Here is a 15,975-nt window from a genome sequence, read left to right as displayed (position 1 = left end):
CCATGGATGGGTCTCACTTCTCTCTTCCTCTCAGCCACTCATTCACTCCGTCCCAGCCTCCAGAACTGCATTTTGCACTTATTACCTGAAGCACTCTGTCATATGGCTTGAGGCCACACTGATCTGCTGGCCCATCCGGACGGACCATATTTACATAGACACCTTTTTCTAACAGGCCATCCGACACACTGAATCCAAAGTCTTCACTCTCTGGGTCTTTGTGGAGTGTCATCTGGAGGGGCAGAAACAGAAAACACATGTTTTAACACAGCAGAGGAAGGGGGAGATGTACAGGGTTGGCAGGAATAACATAAGTAATACGTGTGGACCTACAGCAATTCTGCTCTGGGTCTCCTGGGCAGCTTTTTCTTAGCCTGGGCAGCTAATACAGATTGAGGCTTATTTACCAGACACCATCATCTAAGATAGATCGTGTGGAGAAGTGCTTTGGTGACTGATATATAACCAACCACATGACAGTTCCTCTGCCTTGGATGTGGAAGGAAATGCAAGCAGTGTAATAACAGACAGCTGCTGTATTTCACCCAAAGAGCAACAAAGCAAGTGTTATTAATGGAGCATCGCCTTCCCTGGCCCAGGTTATGCCGTGCATCCTCTGTGTATGCCAGACCAGCACATAAAAAATCAGTATGTTCACGGGGAATTTTCAACGTAGTGCATCAAAGGTGAAGACAGCTCATTTTTAATACATCACTCAGCAGGGAAATCTAAACTTCTCCATATTATTCATGAGCTCTTTTCAGAAAATTCGTATCAGTAAGTGCTGACATACTGAGGACAAGAAATGGGTAACCTCATCGCCCTTCCCTTGAGCACATCATGCTTTGGCCTCATCTAAAGGAGAAGCGCACTGCTGGAAGCATATCTTGCCATAGGGTAAAACTGGGAGCCAGGGACAACTGATTCCCCAACACCACCAAAATCCCCCTTTGCCTCCTGTGAATTGGGAGTACATCTCTACCATGAGGCGCTAACTCCATCACTGTGCTCTTGGCTGGGTGAAGCCTCATGGATGTGTGATCCTTGGGAAGGACAGTGCCCAGGATGACGCGCAGGAGTGGCCCACCTGGCCGCAACCTCATCTCCAAACACAGCCAACACCAGATGCTTCAGCAGAATGAAGAGTCACCCTATAACATGCCTAATTACACAGCTCTCCTCCTTTAGGAATGAAGGAGTTTTATTTAAGGACCCATTTGCCATGCCCTAAAGGACAACAGTAGATCAAACATAAAAAAGTTGTTTTTTCCAGCTACCATAACTGCAGGTTTCATTCTAAAGTCACACAAGGAAAGAAAAGGCAATCAAATTTTTTGAAACCTCTCCAGTTCCCTTCCCTTCTTGCATTCTGCATCAGCAGCTTCTACAGTTAATGACTTTTTCTAATTACCGTTGACTGGCACCATGTTTAAACTGGCTACGTTCAGCTAGGTACTGAAGTCAAACAAGTATCCCACCACTGAATTTCCACCATTTGCACCCCTTCAGGAAAGGCTGGGGGTGGAGTGGAAGGGGAGGGAAAACAGGCTATTATAAATTATTTCTTATATGAAAAGTGGCCTACTGAATGGAGCGTGCCACCTAAAAAGGGCTGATGGGTCTCCATGGAGCCATACTTTGAGATCTCTCACCTGTATCTGTAGCACCAATTAATGAACTCCAGAACACAAGGACCTGGAAGTATCATTTAAATAAAGGGAACCAGCAAAGCACAGGTTTGAACCCCGCTGAAGCATGGCAGCTAAATGCTATTACTCTTCTGAAGAGGCCCTTTGTCTTAATCTGACTGTCTGGAAACCTTTGCTGTAGACATTGGTGAGGGGCAACTTTAACAGGCAACATTTTCTGGGGGTCCCTCTGAACAAAGGAGATTTTTTACAAGGTTGCAAAGCTTCTATAACTTTAACCATTGAGGTACTACAGCACCACAGCCAGACCAACCCTTGACAACACAGACCTTGTGAAACTCAAGGGGGGTAGGGGACATGATTTCCTGCATCTCCTTCTCGATCTTCTTCATGTCCAGGTTCCTCTCGTTCTTCTTGGCAGAGGAACTGCTGTCCGTCTGTCCATCATCACAGCTGGAGTTTGCTTTCCTCAATGGGCTTGGTCCTGATGGGTTGACAGAGTCCAGGAGCAGCTTGCTGCCCTCCAGGCCCAGGTTGTGCACGCTCCCTGTCATGATGGATGCCTGTAGGGTGAGGGCATAAAGTCACTCTGCTGAGCCAGCAGCAGGAAGAGATGAACCACGCAGCACAAAAATGGCACAGACAACAACAGGGGGGCACCATTGTTCTCATTAATCAGAAAATAAGTACCAAGAAGCTCTTCCAGTCAGCTATAAAAGCCATTTCCAGATCTCAGGAGCCTTCTGCTAGGTCTGCTGCTGACATGCTGTGTGCTCTCCACCCGTATTCCAATATGGAACTTTATCTCAGAAGAAAGCATTTGTGAAGCATCTCCTTATTTTTTGATGACCCCTTCTACACAAACAGGGCCAAGGAGGCCTCACCTTGTGCAGGAACCTTCTCGGTAGTCAAGAAGGATGAACATCCCAATCTCAGGGTGCTCCCAGAGAAACCAGCATCTGCCTGGATCTCCAGCCCACCACTGCAGGCTGCAGCTCACCATCAGCATTGCACAGTGCTGGCAATGACCCAGGGAAGTCAATACCTTGGACTCCACTGAGGCCAATTCAGCAGAGAAATTAGGATTTTATCTGTCAGTAAATGGCAGCTGTCACTGAGCAAAACTGAGTTAAAAATATGAAATTAAGTACTTTTTAAGCCTGGTCATCCTTGATAGCATCCATTAAAAGATGCCCCTAAGTAGATTCTACTCCATTTGGCAATGCTTTTCACTAATGAGATTACATTGATCAAAGCTAACGAAGAAGTCAAGAATCCAGTCTGTGGAACCTCAACTGGCTCCAGGTCACAGAGTCCATTTAAACGGCGTAATGAAAACTGTCATTTCAAAGTTCAGGCTCCAAGGGTCTGCAGTCCCATTAAATGTCAAAAGGTAGAAGAAATAAAAGGAAAGGTAGGGAGCAGATAGCAAAATTCTGCAATGTTAAACATGGCAAGTCAAAGAGCAATTCCTCCTGTGCACAGGGGAAATATCATCTGACTAAATCTGTAATCAAGGCCCTCAAGCTCTTTGCCCCAAGCTGGAATGAAGGCAAATAAAGCGAATCCTGGTGGCAGTATGAAAATGCCAGAACTACCCACATTATCCCAAATAGGGATGGAGAAAATGCAGAAAACCTTTTAGCTTTGTGCTTTTCAGGTCTTTGCACAAAAATGACTTAATCAACGTGAGTTTGGACAAAACTCAGATATCTGCTACATACTGGAAGGACGCTAACTTACCACATACTCAAAACACAGATTAACAGAGGTACAGCCAACCAGGTTACGTTTGTTCACTGACCTCAGGCAGCGTCAACAGCCCCCAGGACACCGTGCTGTGCTGTACCAACATGAGCATCGCAGAGCCAGGGAGGAGAACAGAAAGGTCTATGCACGTTGTGCTACTGTCCTCCCTCATGCGCTGAAAATATCATAACTGGCCAGTACCCAACAGCATTCAACACCTTCTCTGTCTTCAAGGTATTAAATACTCCTTGCAGCATCATAAGCAATTTGCTAGGTGCTTTGGGTTAAGTGCAAACAGCAGAAAGGGCAATTCTGGACTTCTCCAGCCTGTGGCTGCACCACATTATTTTTCCCCATGTCTTGGTTGCCCTCAAAGCAAAGCGGGGACATACGCTCCACTAGATATACTGGAAAAAGCCTGTTTCTACCCATACCCTGCAGGGTCGGAGTGGATTGCTACTGTGTGTGAACCTGTTTCCAGGCTATATTGGGTCATCTTGCAAGACTCTTATTCTTTTTCAAACGTGGAGCATGAAGGGTCAAATTAAAAAAAAAAATTTACCAAAATAAAAATCTGTGACTGTCATGAAATGACAGGAGGCCAAGAGCTGGGGCTTAGAAACCTGTGATACAGCAAAAGCCCCAGTGAGCACTGCACATCTCACACTATGCTTCAGGAAGGATGGGCACACAGAGGGCAAGGAAAAGATCAGCGGTACTTTGGATTCAATAAAAGGGGAGTTAAAACCCACCAGACTTCTGCTAAAAACACAGCACTTTCCTTTTGACCCCAAAACTTTCCAAAACATTCTAGAAATCTGCTAAATACACCAAAGCCCTCGAAGTGCTCAGCTTTTTGTAAAATTTCTTTACATTTTTAAAAGCATTGATATAACTGTCAAAGCTCCAAAGCCTTAAAACAGCATAAATGAACAGCCCACACATCTCTGTACCACAGATCCCTGGAAAAGGACTAGGTAGAAAGATATTTTCTCTATCCTGGCATTTCACAGTAGTCCAACAAATCCCTTCTTTCACATTTACATGCCAGTCATTACATGGAAGAGAAACATCTATGCATCATTTCAGAGCAGTACTTTTTCTTAAGGAGTCAACGACAGTTCAGAAAGGTTGATAGTGTCTGCCTAAACTCATTTCTAAATACATTCAGGTCCAAGAAACAAGTGATTGAGGGAAGAAGTTATAGTTTGTGAGGGGTGGGGGTTTTGGGTTTTGTGTTGTTTGTTTGTTTGGTTTTTTTTAGTCAGCATTTCCTTAAGCAGTTAAGATTATAAATACACCGTTGCATGCTTCATCATAATAAATTTAATTGCAATTTCCTCCCCCACTTACTGTTGCTAAGTATCAAGGAGGAAAGAACAATTAGTAAGTCCCTTGTCACCATATAGACCAAAACAGGACTTTCCTTTTCTACCTTCAATTATCCATAAACTGACTTTTTTCTCTGAAGGCTAAGTGATATACAACTGTGCATAAAAACAGTCCCACTGGGGGTGATGGAGGGCACGACCCAGCGAGCTCTCCCCAGTCCTCTGCACCCAGAAGGCAGGGGGAGAGATGAGCTTGCAGGGTCCTGCTCTTTCTTTCGGGCTGCAGGAGCTGAACTGAGGAGGGGAGCAGCACAGGTTCCAGCCTGCCGGGCAGGTTTGCTTCGTGCTGCTCAACAGTCTCGAGGGAGGTCTTTATTTGCAGCCTGCAGCTTAGAGATCCAGGCTTCTCATCCTATAACCGGACACAATAACATGACCTCCAAAGCATTTTGGATAAAGAAAAGAGAAAGTGGTTTGTGAAGAGAGGAAACACCTTTATTTCTGCAGGAAGCAATTACTTTCTCAGATTTTTCCATGGGGAAGGCCGGCTGAAAAGCTTCCAATTACCTATTTCACTGAAACAGTTTCCGACAGAGTGACAGCTGAATGCAATATATATCTTGGGCCTGTCTATATTTGAAGTAAGCCAAGGCTTCAGTCCCAACGGGGTTTTGGGGGGCTCCTTTTGCTTGGCCTTTAAGTGCTTTGGACAGATGATACCTTTCCAAGCACAGGGTTTACCGTTTGATAGGGAAGGTTTGCCAACAGTCATGTGAAGATTGTTGGCCAGCAACAGTTTGCAAAAAAGAGCATGGAGTTCCTGGTGGGTAAGTCATCAGCTCAGGGGAAAAGTGCACGCAAGCCACTGTCTAATGAGGCATAGTTATCCATTAGCACAAACACTGACACAGATTCAAACTTCACACCACTGGCAGCACAGATCTGGGGAAACGCACGGGCAATTAACAGATCTGGGGAAACAGTCTAACATTGACGGCAAGAGCAAAACAGTCAGATCAGCAGCAAATTCAGAAAGTGATTTACCTCAATCTCCCTCAAAAGTTCAGACTGGCCACATGTTTCCAAATCCTCCAAAGCTTCTCCAAAAACACGCCAAAAACTATCCTCGTGAGTGGTCTCAAGGCCATTTTGGCGGTTGGGGTATCTGTTGTAACGTAGGAACCAAACATTGTCAGCACTCTTCTGCAGCGGGATGAAAGTCGCAAGGCTACAGCAAGTGTCTCACCAGTAAAAGCAGAGACTTGAAGAGTCTTCATATACAAAAGCAAACAATATGAACTTTTCAGACAAGAGTCCGAATACGAGACCTCCATGCATTTACTAACAGGGCAAGCGTCCTTCAAAGGAAGAATTAAGTTGGTGTAGTAATGCCAAAGTTCAAAGGGTAAATTAAAAAGTGCCTGTAGGAAGATTGTAGGTTTAGGAAGACGTTTTGGTGAAATAGAGAAGTGAAAGAAAAAAGGATGCATTATGGGTAAACCAGGAGCCTCAGAGACTGTTAGTACAAAGGCTGATGGGATAGAGCTCAGATCTGAGACACAGAACACCTGAGAAGAGAGAGAAAAACACAGAGGGTAACAGACATGGTGAGAAAATGATAAATACATTAGGTCTCTATGAGAGTAAATAATGCAAAGATGTATATAAAAATGATTGCCCTGGGCTGGACAAGCAAACGCACACTACAGCCAGCAGTATCGACAGTGTCATGTATAACCCATACAAAATGACCAGGGAACCGAGCTGTTACTTTCAGGAGTTGGTTCTGTTTGGTTTTTTTTTTGCTATATAATAGTCATGGCACTCACCAGTTCTGTCTACAACAGAGAGTAAGGATAGAGAGAACCACACATTCATGTGAACACTGTGTGCATCTTGCTGGGGCTTCTGCAATTTCCCACCTTGGCAGTTTCAGCATCTCTTATCTCTGATCACAAGCCAGGGTCAATTCTCAGACTTCTAAAGTAAATAGCAATTAAACATGCTGAAGTCCTCTGAATAAGCCAGAGAAGTAAGTGATACCGGACACTGCTTACTGAACACCAGACTCTGTGCAAAACTCAGACCATCAGCACTCAGTTTAACAGGAGCCTCTTGAAGGAAACTCTCTGTGGTGTTAAATCAAGGTCACGATAAACCCACTAATGTGTCATGGGAAGAGACCCCAAGGGGACAGTGACATTAGAGCAGCCCTAATGCATCTTCAACACATCTTATTAGGAGCTGCATGGATGAAGCTTCACCTCTGCAACATCTGGCAGCATCCCACATGGCTTAACGATCACCAGCACCGCAAACAGGAAGGGATGCTCATCCACCAGAGCTACTTAGCAAAGTCAAAGCATTTTACTTGAGTACAAGTCAAAGAGAGTTAGCCTCCATTAAATATATAATGACCCCTTCGGCTATTAATAGAGCTTTTTCCAGATCTCTATTAACTGCAAAGTCTTTAGCACACACTTTGCTTTTCATCCACTGGTTTAAATGGGAGTCTGTAGCAGGCATAAACTCACACATGCACCATTTTGCTCCTTGTGAGATCATGGCCTGCCTGGAGAGAGCAGTATCTGGCATGGCTTATTGTATTTTAAATTCATTCCCTACCTACTGCTTTTAAAGGGCAGTAGCCTTTACACTAGGCAGAAAGGTCAAAAAAACACCCAGCAAGACTTTATAAAAACAAACTAAAATTTCCCCCCAAAAGGAACTTTCGATTCTTTCCCCTTACTCATTTCCTTCCTCTGCTCCCAGGTTCCCAAAGAGGCAAACGTCCCTTCCAGTTACCAGTTTCTTGCCTCTCAGATCAACAATATAACAAACACATCCAGGACACGGATGAATCAGTATGGGCTCCCACATCACTGGGTCAGCAGGTTTTTCCAGGCTAAAGGCAGCCTAAGTTAAAGACATTTTGTTTTTCTCCCTAATAAAGAGGGCTCAGCGGCATGAACCATTTCACTTGCACTTTGACATCAGGGCTCAGAGCCCTCATTAGGGACATGTAGGGCTTTGAGCACTCAAATTTGCTAACTTCAGCTGTCGGCGGCCTCGCTGGGAGGGCCACGAGGGATCATCGACCTCTGTGAGCTGGCTCTTGCTGAGAGGCAAAACAAGAACAAAGTCTCCACTGCTGCCAGCCTTCCTGCCAGTTTGATCATCTTTAAATAGGTGGAAATGGCCATGAGATGTTCTAAGGGTTTTGTTTGGACAAACAAAAGTTAAGGAAAAAAAATAAGGAAAAAAAAGAACTGACAGTAACAACACAACACACACAACTATGGGGACTCTGGAGGATGTCGAGGGGAGGGTTAGTTACGAAGCAACAAGGCTTTTCCACCATGTGTGGCTCAGCGAGAGGCAACATCTGGCCACGGCAGATCCAGTAGGATTTTCACTCAAAGTGAGGGGCAGCTACAGCCCATGGGCTCAGGACATGTTACAGGATTTCTCCCATGCTGGCTGAGCTGGGGGATTAATTTGACCATGTTCACTCAGCGTGGTTTTGATGGAGAGAGACGTCCAGGCGCAGCTTTGGGAGATTTTAACTTGGACATGCAGCCTCATACTGGTTCTCCAAGGGCTTTGGTTGGCCTTTTTTCTTTGTGGCATTGAGCTGTTGTGAAGCTGCATCCTCACTCAACAAAGTCTGGCCAACACATGTGGGGACAGCCCTGCCTATGGGCTAAACTTACACCTAAACTATGAAAATACTGCAGCCTTTACATGGCAGGAGTACGAGATGTGGTAAGAACCTGTGGTCCATGCAGCTGAGACCGCCCTAACTCCAGACACAAATGTCACCTGGTCATGGCAGAGGTGCCACAGAGCTACACCAAAGGTAACCTGGCAATGTGGAGGTGGTTTGACAGAGCAGGTCGCCACCCCAGCACCCCTCCCCATGGCTGCCTGATATCTAGATGGGGACATTGCTGACTGCTCCACCACATTCCCATGACATCTTGTCCCTACTCATTTGCAGATGTGCCTCCCTGCCTCCTCCCACCCCTCCATACCTGCTGGGCTTGTCCCAGTCATCTTCACTGAAGCTTCCATCCATGTAGGGGTAGTTTTTTCTGGGGTCCCCTGGAGGGGTGCTGCTCTTTTGCCTGCTGTGTCTCCATTCGTGTGGATGGAGGGCTACGCCCGCAGCCTGAGGTATGTATGTACCTAGGGAAGGCAAGAGGGTGTGGAGAGAGGGTAATACCTGGTCAGAAAATCCAAATAGAGCAAGTCACGCTGGGCCAGGAAAGCCTCCTTCCCCAGGTCCCAAACCTGAGTTGCGTACTGGGTTGTGTACTGCTTCCATCTCAGTCATCCAAAAGAGGTTGTTCTTCCCATTTCTTCTCCCTTTAATCAAAGCAGTTTCTCAGGATCTTGTCATAAGGCACCCTATTTACCCTTTTCTCCCCAATTTCTGAGCAGTTTTGTGGGGTGGGTGTGGGATCCACAGACCTGGGACTACATATACCCACAGACACAGATCCTACCCCCAGGTAGCTCCAACCTTGGTTAACGGCTCCTGTTTCCACACTGAACCCAACAGAAATTGTGCTGTTGAAGAAGCCACCTTTAAATATAGCAAGTCCTTCAAAGGGTAAAGAGAAGATGCTGCCAAGCTTCCCTTTGCATGTCCAACCCCATTCGTTTTGAAGGATTTGAAGGCCTGATTTCTATTAGGAAAAAAATAATCTTAATTTAGATTCTCAACTATGTTTGGGACTTAAAGGACAGCACACACACAAAAAAAGTAATAGGATATAGAAGGACAGCAGCAAGGAAACTGCATCCAGAGCAGACAGAAGCAGCCGCCTCCCTTCAAAGTGTAACGGTGCTGACAGTACCTGGTGGTGGTCACCAGCTCCAGTGGGCTCAGCAGTGGTAAATGAAGAAGAGCCAGCCCTGATCCTGAGGGCTGTCAGCCAGTTCCCACAGCTAGCAGAGCCCTCCCATGCCTTTGGGATCAGTTGGTGTACATACAGAAAACTGCTTCAGGGACATGTGTGTGAGAGGCAAGGAACAGGAGGAAAAAACTGCTGGCTTGAGAGACGGGAAGGCTCATCTGTATCACATTTGACAGGAGACCAATATGGACCGTTAGGATGAAATCTCCCATGGACTTTTCCATACTGTGGTGTCTTACTCCAGAGATGCAAATCCATCACTACCAAGTCACAATATTCCCAGCTGTCATGAGGAGCTGCCTGGACAGAAACTTTCCAAAACAGAGCATTCCTCAGCAGTGTCAGTGCCATCTGCAGTGGAAATAAATCTCTTAAGTCCCCTGCCCGCCTCCTGCTGCCCATTCAACGTTTCAGAGAAATCTTCACAGCCTTTCCAAGAAACATCGTACACTTCCATCACTCACTGTGCCCAGCGAACAGGAAGAGGTAACAGAGAAACACATAATTAAGGGACACTTGACCTCCCAAACAGCTAAGAGCACTGGAAATACCCAAAGACAATGCCAGCACTTTCTTTGAAAATGCCAGGGCCTGTTATTTCACTTAGCTGAGCGTTTCCTGTGTGTGTTTTTAAAGGTTAGACTGCTCTGGAGAGAGCCCCAGAAAAGTGCTTGCCAACATCTTACAGAAGTCAGGAGCGTTTGCTGCCTGCCAGAGCAGAACAAGGTCCTTGGATGCAGGTCCCTGGGCAGCAGGTTTGGGCTGGGCGCAGGGGGCCAGGGACTGCACGGGCATGTGTGCAGAACTGCCACTTGGGTGCCATCGGTTTCACCTCCTCCTCCCAGGGAGATGGGTTGGATCCCTGGGATTCAGAGCCACCTGGTGGCATGTTCCCACCAGATCCAGCACAGCTGTCTCTCCCAAACCCTTCCTCGAACGATTTCCTAAATCTGTGGATGAACCTAAACCTACAAGGCTGCAGAGCCTGATCTATATTTCTCAATTTGGGGTATAAACCCCAGTCTCCAGGCTCTGTGCACCCCTCAAGTGTCCCTGCATGCTGCTTTCCCTGCCATGGGCAACTCTGTATGTTCTCCTTCCTACCCTCCAGCATCCCTCTTCCCAGCCAGCACCAGCACACCACCATGCAGCCAAATAAAATTACCAAGGAAGATGAGAGAGCCCCTGAAGCAAAGTTCCAGTCAGTGGATGCTGGGCAACTTGGCAACAGCCCCATTCCCCAGGGCTCTGCGCTCAATTACTCGTTCTCCATTTACTGGTAAAAGCAAAATCCAGCGACCAACTTGTATTAACATTCAATTAGATGGAGAAGGATTGCAGCATTATGAAGGCCAGGGGATTCCTCCTTAATGAAGCCTCCAGTCCCAACTGCACTCCCAAATTAAGACTTCAGACCAACGGAGGCTGAAGAAAGATGCAGGCATGGTGGAAGACACCCGTGTTGTGCTGTCCTTTGAACCTAGTTCTAAGTCAGAGTGCAGCGAGCACATGCACGCACCTACCTTGCTCAGCACATCGAAGGTGCTTTGCAACAGTGCTCCTGAAGCATCCCTCCCTGTTTTCACATTCTGCTCCAGACAGCAATCTTTTCACTAATTTCCTTTTGCGGAGGTGATTCAGGGTTTTGTTTTGTTTCAGCATGGGCTAATACTAGCTTACATCACTAAATCTGAACCGGAATGACTGTTTTCCAGTGCTTTTCTCCAAGTAAAAATCTATTCCCAGGACTAGAGCTCCTTCATCCCAATTGCAGATGTCTGCCAGAAGCCGCAGCTGAATAAACCTGGCCTCAAAGACATGTGTTCATCTGATCGCTCACTAGAGAGTTAGAGATACTTTCTTGTCGTATTACCTTAATTATTTTGTTAAGTGAGTGCTTCTAGTCACAAGACATTCTTGTGGATTTTAAAACATCCTGAAGAGGATTAATATGTCCTACATGGCCTCTCTGGAGAATTAAAAGTGAGCTATGGACCAAATAATCTATAAGACATGCAGCCAGTGGATACTTCCTCTGATTATGTGAATTATAAAGCGCTGTAATGGTTCTGAAAATGCTGTGAACAGTATGATGCCATATAAGCCAGAAGAAGTGTGCCAATAAAAACTTAAAATAGATATATCAACTCAGAGCACCACATGAGTGCATTTTAAAATACATTTTATTCCTTGCTGGAAGCAAAAGCCACGCAAATGTGATCAGACCACAGGCTTTGGGTCATGTTCAGTCTCCAGACGGGTTCAGAGGCTCTGCCTATCTTCACTTTGGCCCAGAGACCCTTAAGAAAAGACAACCCTGGCTTACCTTGGCTCCCATACCCAGCATCAATGCCAGAGCCATCCCAGGACTCCATAGCGCTGTCCACGCTAGGAATTGTGGTGGAGTATATCTCAGACAGCTTGCCAGTTTTCTGTGAGTCCGTCAGTTCGTCTTCTGGGTCACTCACTTCATTTATACTCCCCGACTTCTTGGGATAGGATTCTGAAACCAGAACATGCTGCTTTAGCATGCACGAAGAGCAAGCCTCAGGGAAAGGCTTATGCTGACATCCGAGCAAGCCCAGGTACTGTAAGTCTTTTGAAGTACCTCTTTAGCTCTTCAAAAGTAGCTGAGAAAGGCCCATGCAATGCAGTCGAAAGGATTTAATGCAGTACTCTTATCTCAATCTGAACACAAAAAAAGCCTTTCTGAGTTTTTAGCACATGAAATACAAGGAACAACCATGGGGATTTGAGGATTCCCAAATATGAGAGAGTTGGGGCCTAATCTCAATTCACAAGCACATCTTCTTGTGTCTTTGCAGGCTTCCTCCAAACAGCCCTGCCCAGAGAAGTGTTGGCCTCTGCAAGTAATAGGCCATAGCTTCTCTGGTCTCAGAGGGCTTCCTTTTTACCCAGAGCAGCACCTACTCAGGGTGCTGGCTGCAAACTTTCTGTTACAAGCGGATGTTTTAATGAGATTCCAACAACAATGCAACCTGGTCCCAAACTACTGCAGCTGAAGTTATAGCTCCCTTCCAAGATTGCACAACCTCCTACCAATTCAAGGCTAATCACCACCTCTCCAGTCTCCCATGCAGCCTCATGACAACGGTGGAATTCCTGGGCCTGGTATTGTGAGGCTGAATTTCCCCTGATTAGTAATTAGAAAATGGAAAGCTGAATGTGCACGATGAAGCTCAGACTGTCCCTTTCATTATTTTAGTAATAATAGGCCCTTATTATCATTATATCAAATTCCCTTTCAGGTAAAAGCTATGCAAGGAATGGTTTCTCAGCACAAGCACTTCTTTGTACTGAATATTTTAAAGTCCTTGTTGATTAGATATCCTGTTAGCCATCCACACCCTGGATCTCCAACTTGCAGAGGCTGGGATAAAAAGCCCTCTGAAAGTCTGCATTTGTCAATGAGGACAGATTATCTTACCAAACATAGCTCAGCGTCCTGAAAGTCCCTATTTTCCAAGTGTTCAGAAGATTGTTCACCATGATTAACTCAAGATTACCCTGAAATTTCAATTACACCTGCTTCATTCTCAGAATGATTAACGAGTCTCCAACTGGCACTTGCATGTCAATTATTTCAATGAGTGGCTGAGACAATGCTAAGTGTCAGCAGGGGGAAAAAAAAAAAGAGTATTTCAGACCAAGGATCAAGACACTTGGCTGCAGAGAATGAGACTGGGGTTTCTTGAAGAGGAATCAATTCCCCAGTTCTACTTCTATTTGCTAAGTCCCCATTCCCTGCCTGGGCTTCCTCCATTTGTAAAATAGGTGTGTTGCCAAACATTTGCAAACTGCTTTGAGGTTTACAGAAGCGCTATGTTTCAGAGCAATGCTACTTTTTCAGATGCAGGACAGACATCCCATAGGCCATGCTTGCTTAGAAGAGCTTTATCACTTAATTTCTTCTAATTCCCACAACACCGTGGGTCAATGCCTGGGTAGGTCCAGCTAAATATAGAGACTGCAGAAGCGTGGCACAAAAGAGAGAGAAAATAACAGGTGTGGGGAGAGACAGAAATGCAGACAGAATGCACCCATTACCTTCTGAACTTGATCAAAAAGCCTCTGTTTGGCTGTGATCACGCAGTTGAGGAGAAAAGTTTGCATGTTCCCTAGTTTTGCCAATCCCTGCCCTGTCCCCCAAAAGAGTGGCCTGCCTGTAATAAGTATCCTCCTGCCCTTTCATATCATGTCAAGAAGAACAGCTTCAAAGCCACAGGGAGCTTGGCAGGGAAATGATAATAGGATTTCTAGAGTGAAGGTAGATGCTTTGAAAGATGATCTTAGAACCGCAAGCCAGGAAAAGGGGCGTAAAAGATTTATTGCAAATCGCTTTCAAAAAGTTGAATTAAAGGTGGGTGTTTTTTTCATGGATTCAACGAGCTCAGAGTCCGCTTGCTCAATTTTGGGAGTTATATTAAAAAAAAAAAAAACCTGCACTCTTCTCTTCTACTTTTAAAAGCAACTTCTGCTTCACTTCTGTGTGAAACACCCACACAGACAGGGAATGGCACCAACAGCACAAGGTGTCAATCTGAAAAAAAATTATTATTGCCAATAAACCTGCTTTCTAATCTCTTGCCAGTACCACAGAGAGCCCCTGGTTGTCTTTTTTCTTCATCTGTGAGTCAGAAGTTCAAAGAATACCCACCGTTTCCCTCTGACCCCAGCCATGCCCCAACCACGCTGCCTCATTTCACCTTCCACAACACATGAAGAAAAACCCACAGCACTACCTGCTCCACCACCCAGGGTCCCCGCTGAGGTGCACCTCTGCCCTCCCACCCCAAACTAGGCTCCCCAACTCACTTTCTGTCTGCTTCTTGATCTTCAGAGTGACCGTCTCTCCCGCCATCTGCAGCAGGTGAATGGCTTCGCTCAGTGGTTTGCCCTTGAGGCTCACATTATTAATCGCTAATATCCGGTCACCGATGTGGATGGCTCCGGTTCTGGAGAGAAAAGGCGCCGTTAGAAACTTCAGAGAAGCAATTCGCCTCTGTGAGACAGGCCATTAAGCTGTCGCTTGAAGCAATAGCATATTAACGCTCAGCACTTTCAAATATGTCTTGGTTTCCCCTCAGTACACTGTATACCCATGATTTCCTCTTCATCACCTCTACCAGGAACCTGGGTCCCCCCACCATCTTCCACCTGTGCATATACATACAGATATGCACAGGAACATATGCATTGCTCGGATCTCAGGCCCTTTGGGAACTGGGACTGCAGACCAGCTTACAGCCAAAATTCTTCAAAGCACGGGGGTCTACATGTTAGAAGTACAAGCATTTCCAGTGTGTGATGACCATCACTCATCACGCATGGAACTGAAGGGCACATTCACACTGATGGAAACAAATTATGAGACAAACCTAGAAACCCATCAAAAAAAACCCAAAACCAAAATGGCCCAACATACGCAGATTGTGTGCGCAAGCATGAGCTGAATCAGTTGCAGGTCACCTCATGATATGTTTAAAGCTCACTCACTCCTACACAGCTACACCACTATGACTTTTTCCATCAGGACCAGCACTCTAGAAGAGGTTACTGTGTTTTATTGCACACCACATTCCAGCACTGGCTTTTGCTCTCAGCTGAATAAATCCTCAGGCTTCAGCAACAGCCAGGAATGAATTAACAAGTCATGGCAATTCTGCCCCTTCCCCTCCATCCTTCCCCTTTTTGTCTGCCTGCAGACAGGGGCTCACTTTACCTCTCTCGTGTTTGCTGCAGCTCCGGGAAGAGCAAGCAGGACACGACACGTCCATTGCCAGAGCTGTCTGCCAAGGCAGGAGCTCACACTCACAGCTGCCTGGACCCAGCTCACCACACTTACACTCCAGCTCTCTAACACCAGAAAGCAAGAGCAGCAATCCTCTCCTCCTCCAGCACTGCTGTGAGGTTTAGGATCAGGAACCTGTGTGATCGAGCCAGGAAGAGATGCAAATCTAGACCGCAATATCTTTTTGTCCATGGCAACGTGCCTCTCTTGCGTTACATCTCCAAATTGGACTGCTGCTCCCAGAACTAGGATTTGATATACTGTTGCAGGCAAAACAGCTACTTGTCTTTCCCCAGAATGCGAAACTTTTGTAGGCACACTGCTGCGGAACATCTACTATAAGTACATCAAATCGGGAAATATAGCCAAACAGCAGGCAGGGGCAGGACTGTTCGGTCTGCTGCTTCTGCTGCTGCTGAGATGCTTGGACAGTGCCACCACGGTCCCAGCCAGCCACTAGATGTCCTTCTTGTCCCATCCACATCACCCTGGAAAAGCCCTCAGGGAAACTT

At 46.0% G+C, this 15,975-nt stretch overlaps 1 protein-coding gene across 3 annotated transcripts in view; it reads right to left on the bottom strand.

Moving 5' to 3' along the window:
• GRIP2 (glutamate receptor interacting protein 2) overlaps positions 1-15,975 on the bottom strand; it is a 301,834-nt gene that overhangs the window by 2,590 nt on the left and 283,269 nt on the right. For all 3 annotated transcript variants that reach the window (XM_086469677.1, XM_086469675.1, XM_086469676.1), the window contains exons 18-23: positions 14,488-14,627; positions 11,978-12,154; positions 8,764-8,917; positions 5,774-5,894; positions 1,979-2,212; positions 86-232 (exon numbers count right to left, since the gene is read on the bottom strand). In XM_086469677.1, the coding sequence (XP_086325803.1) occupies positions 86-232; positions 1,979-2,212; positions 5,774-5,894; positions 8,764-8,917; positions 11,978-12,154; positions 14,488-14,627 (973 nt within the window). The remainder of the gene's footprint in view (positions 1-85; positions 233-1,978; positions 2,213-5,773; positions 5,895-8,763; positions 8,918-11,977; positions 12,155-14,487; positions 14,628-15,975) is intronic.

This window comes from Leptosomus discolor, chromosome 9, assembly GCF_034619465.1.
Source record: "Leptosomus discolor isolate bLepDis1 chromosome 9, bLepDis1.hap2, whole genome shotgun sequence".
Lineage (NCBI taxonomy): Eukaryota > Metazoa > Chordata > Aves > Leptosomiformes > Leptosomidae > Leptosomus > Leptosomus discolor.
The sequence above is the reverse complement of the archived record's forward strand: the minus strand, read 5'-3'. Positions and strand labels throughout refer to the sequence as shown.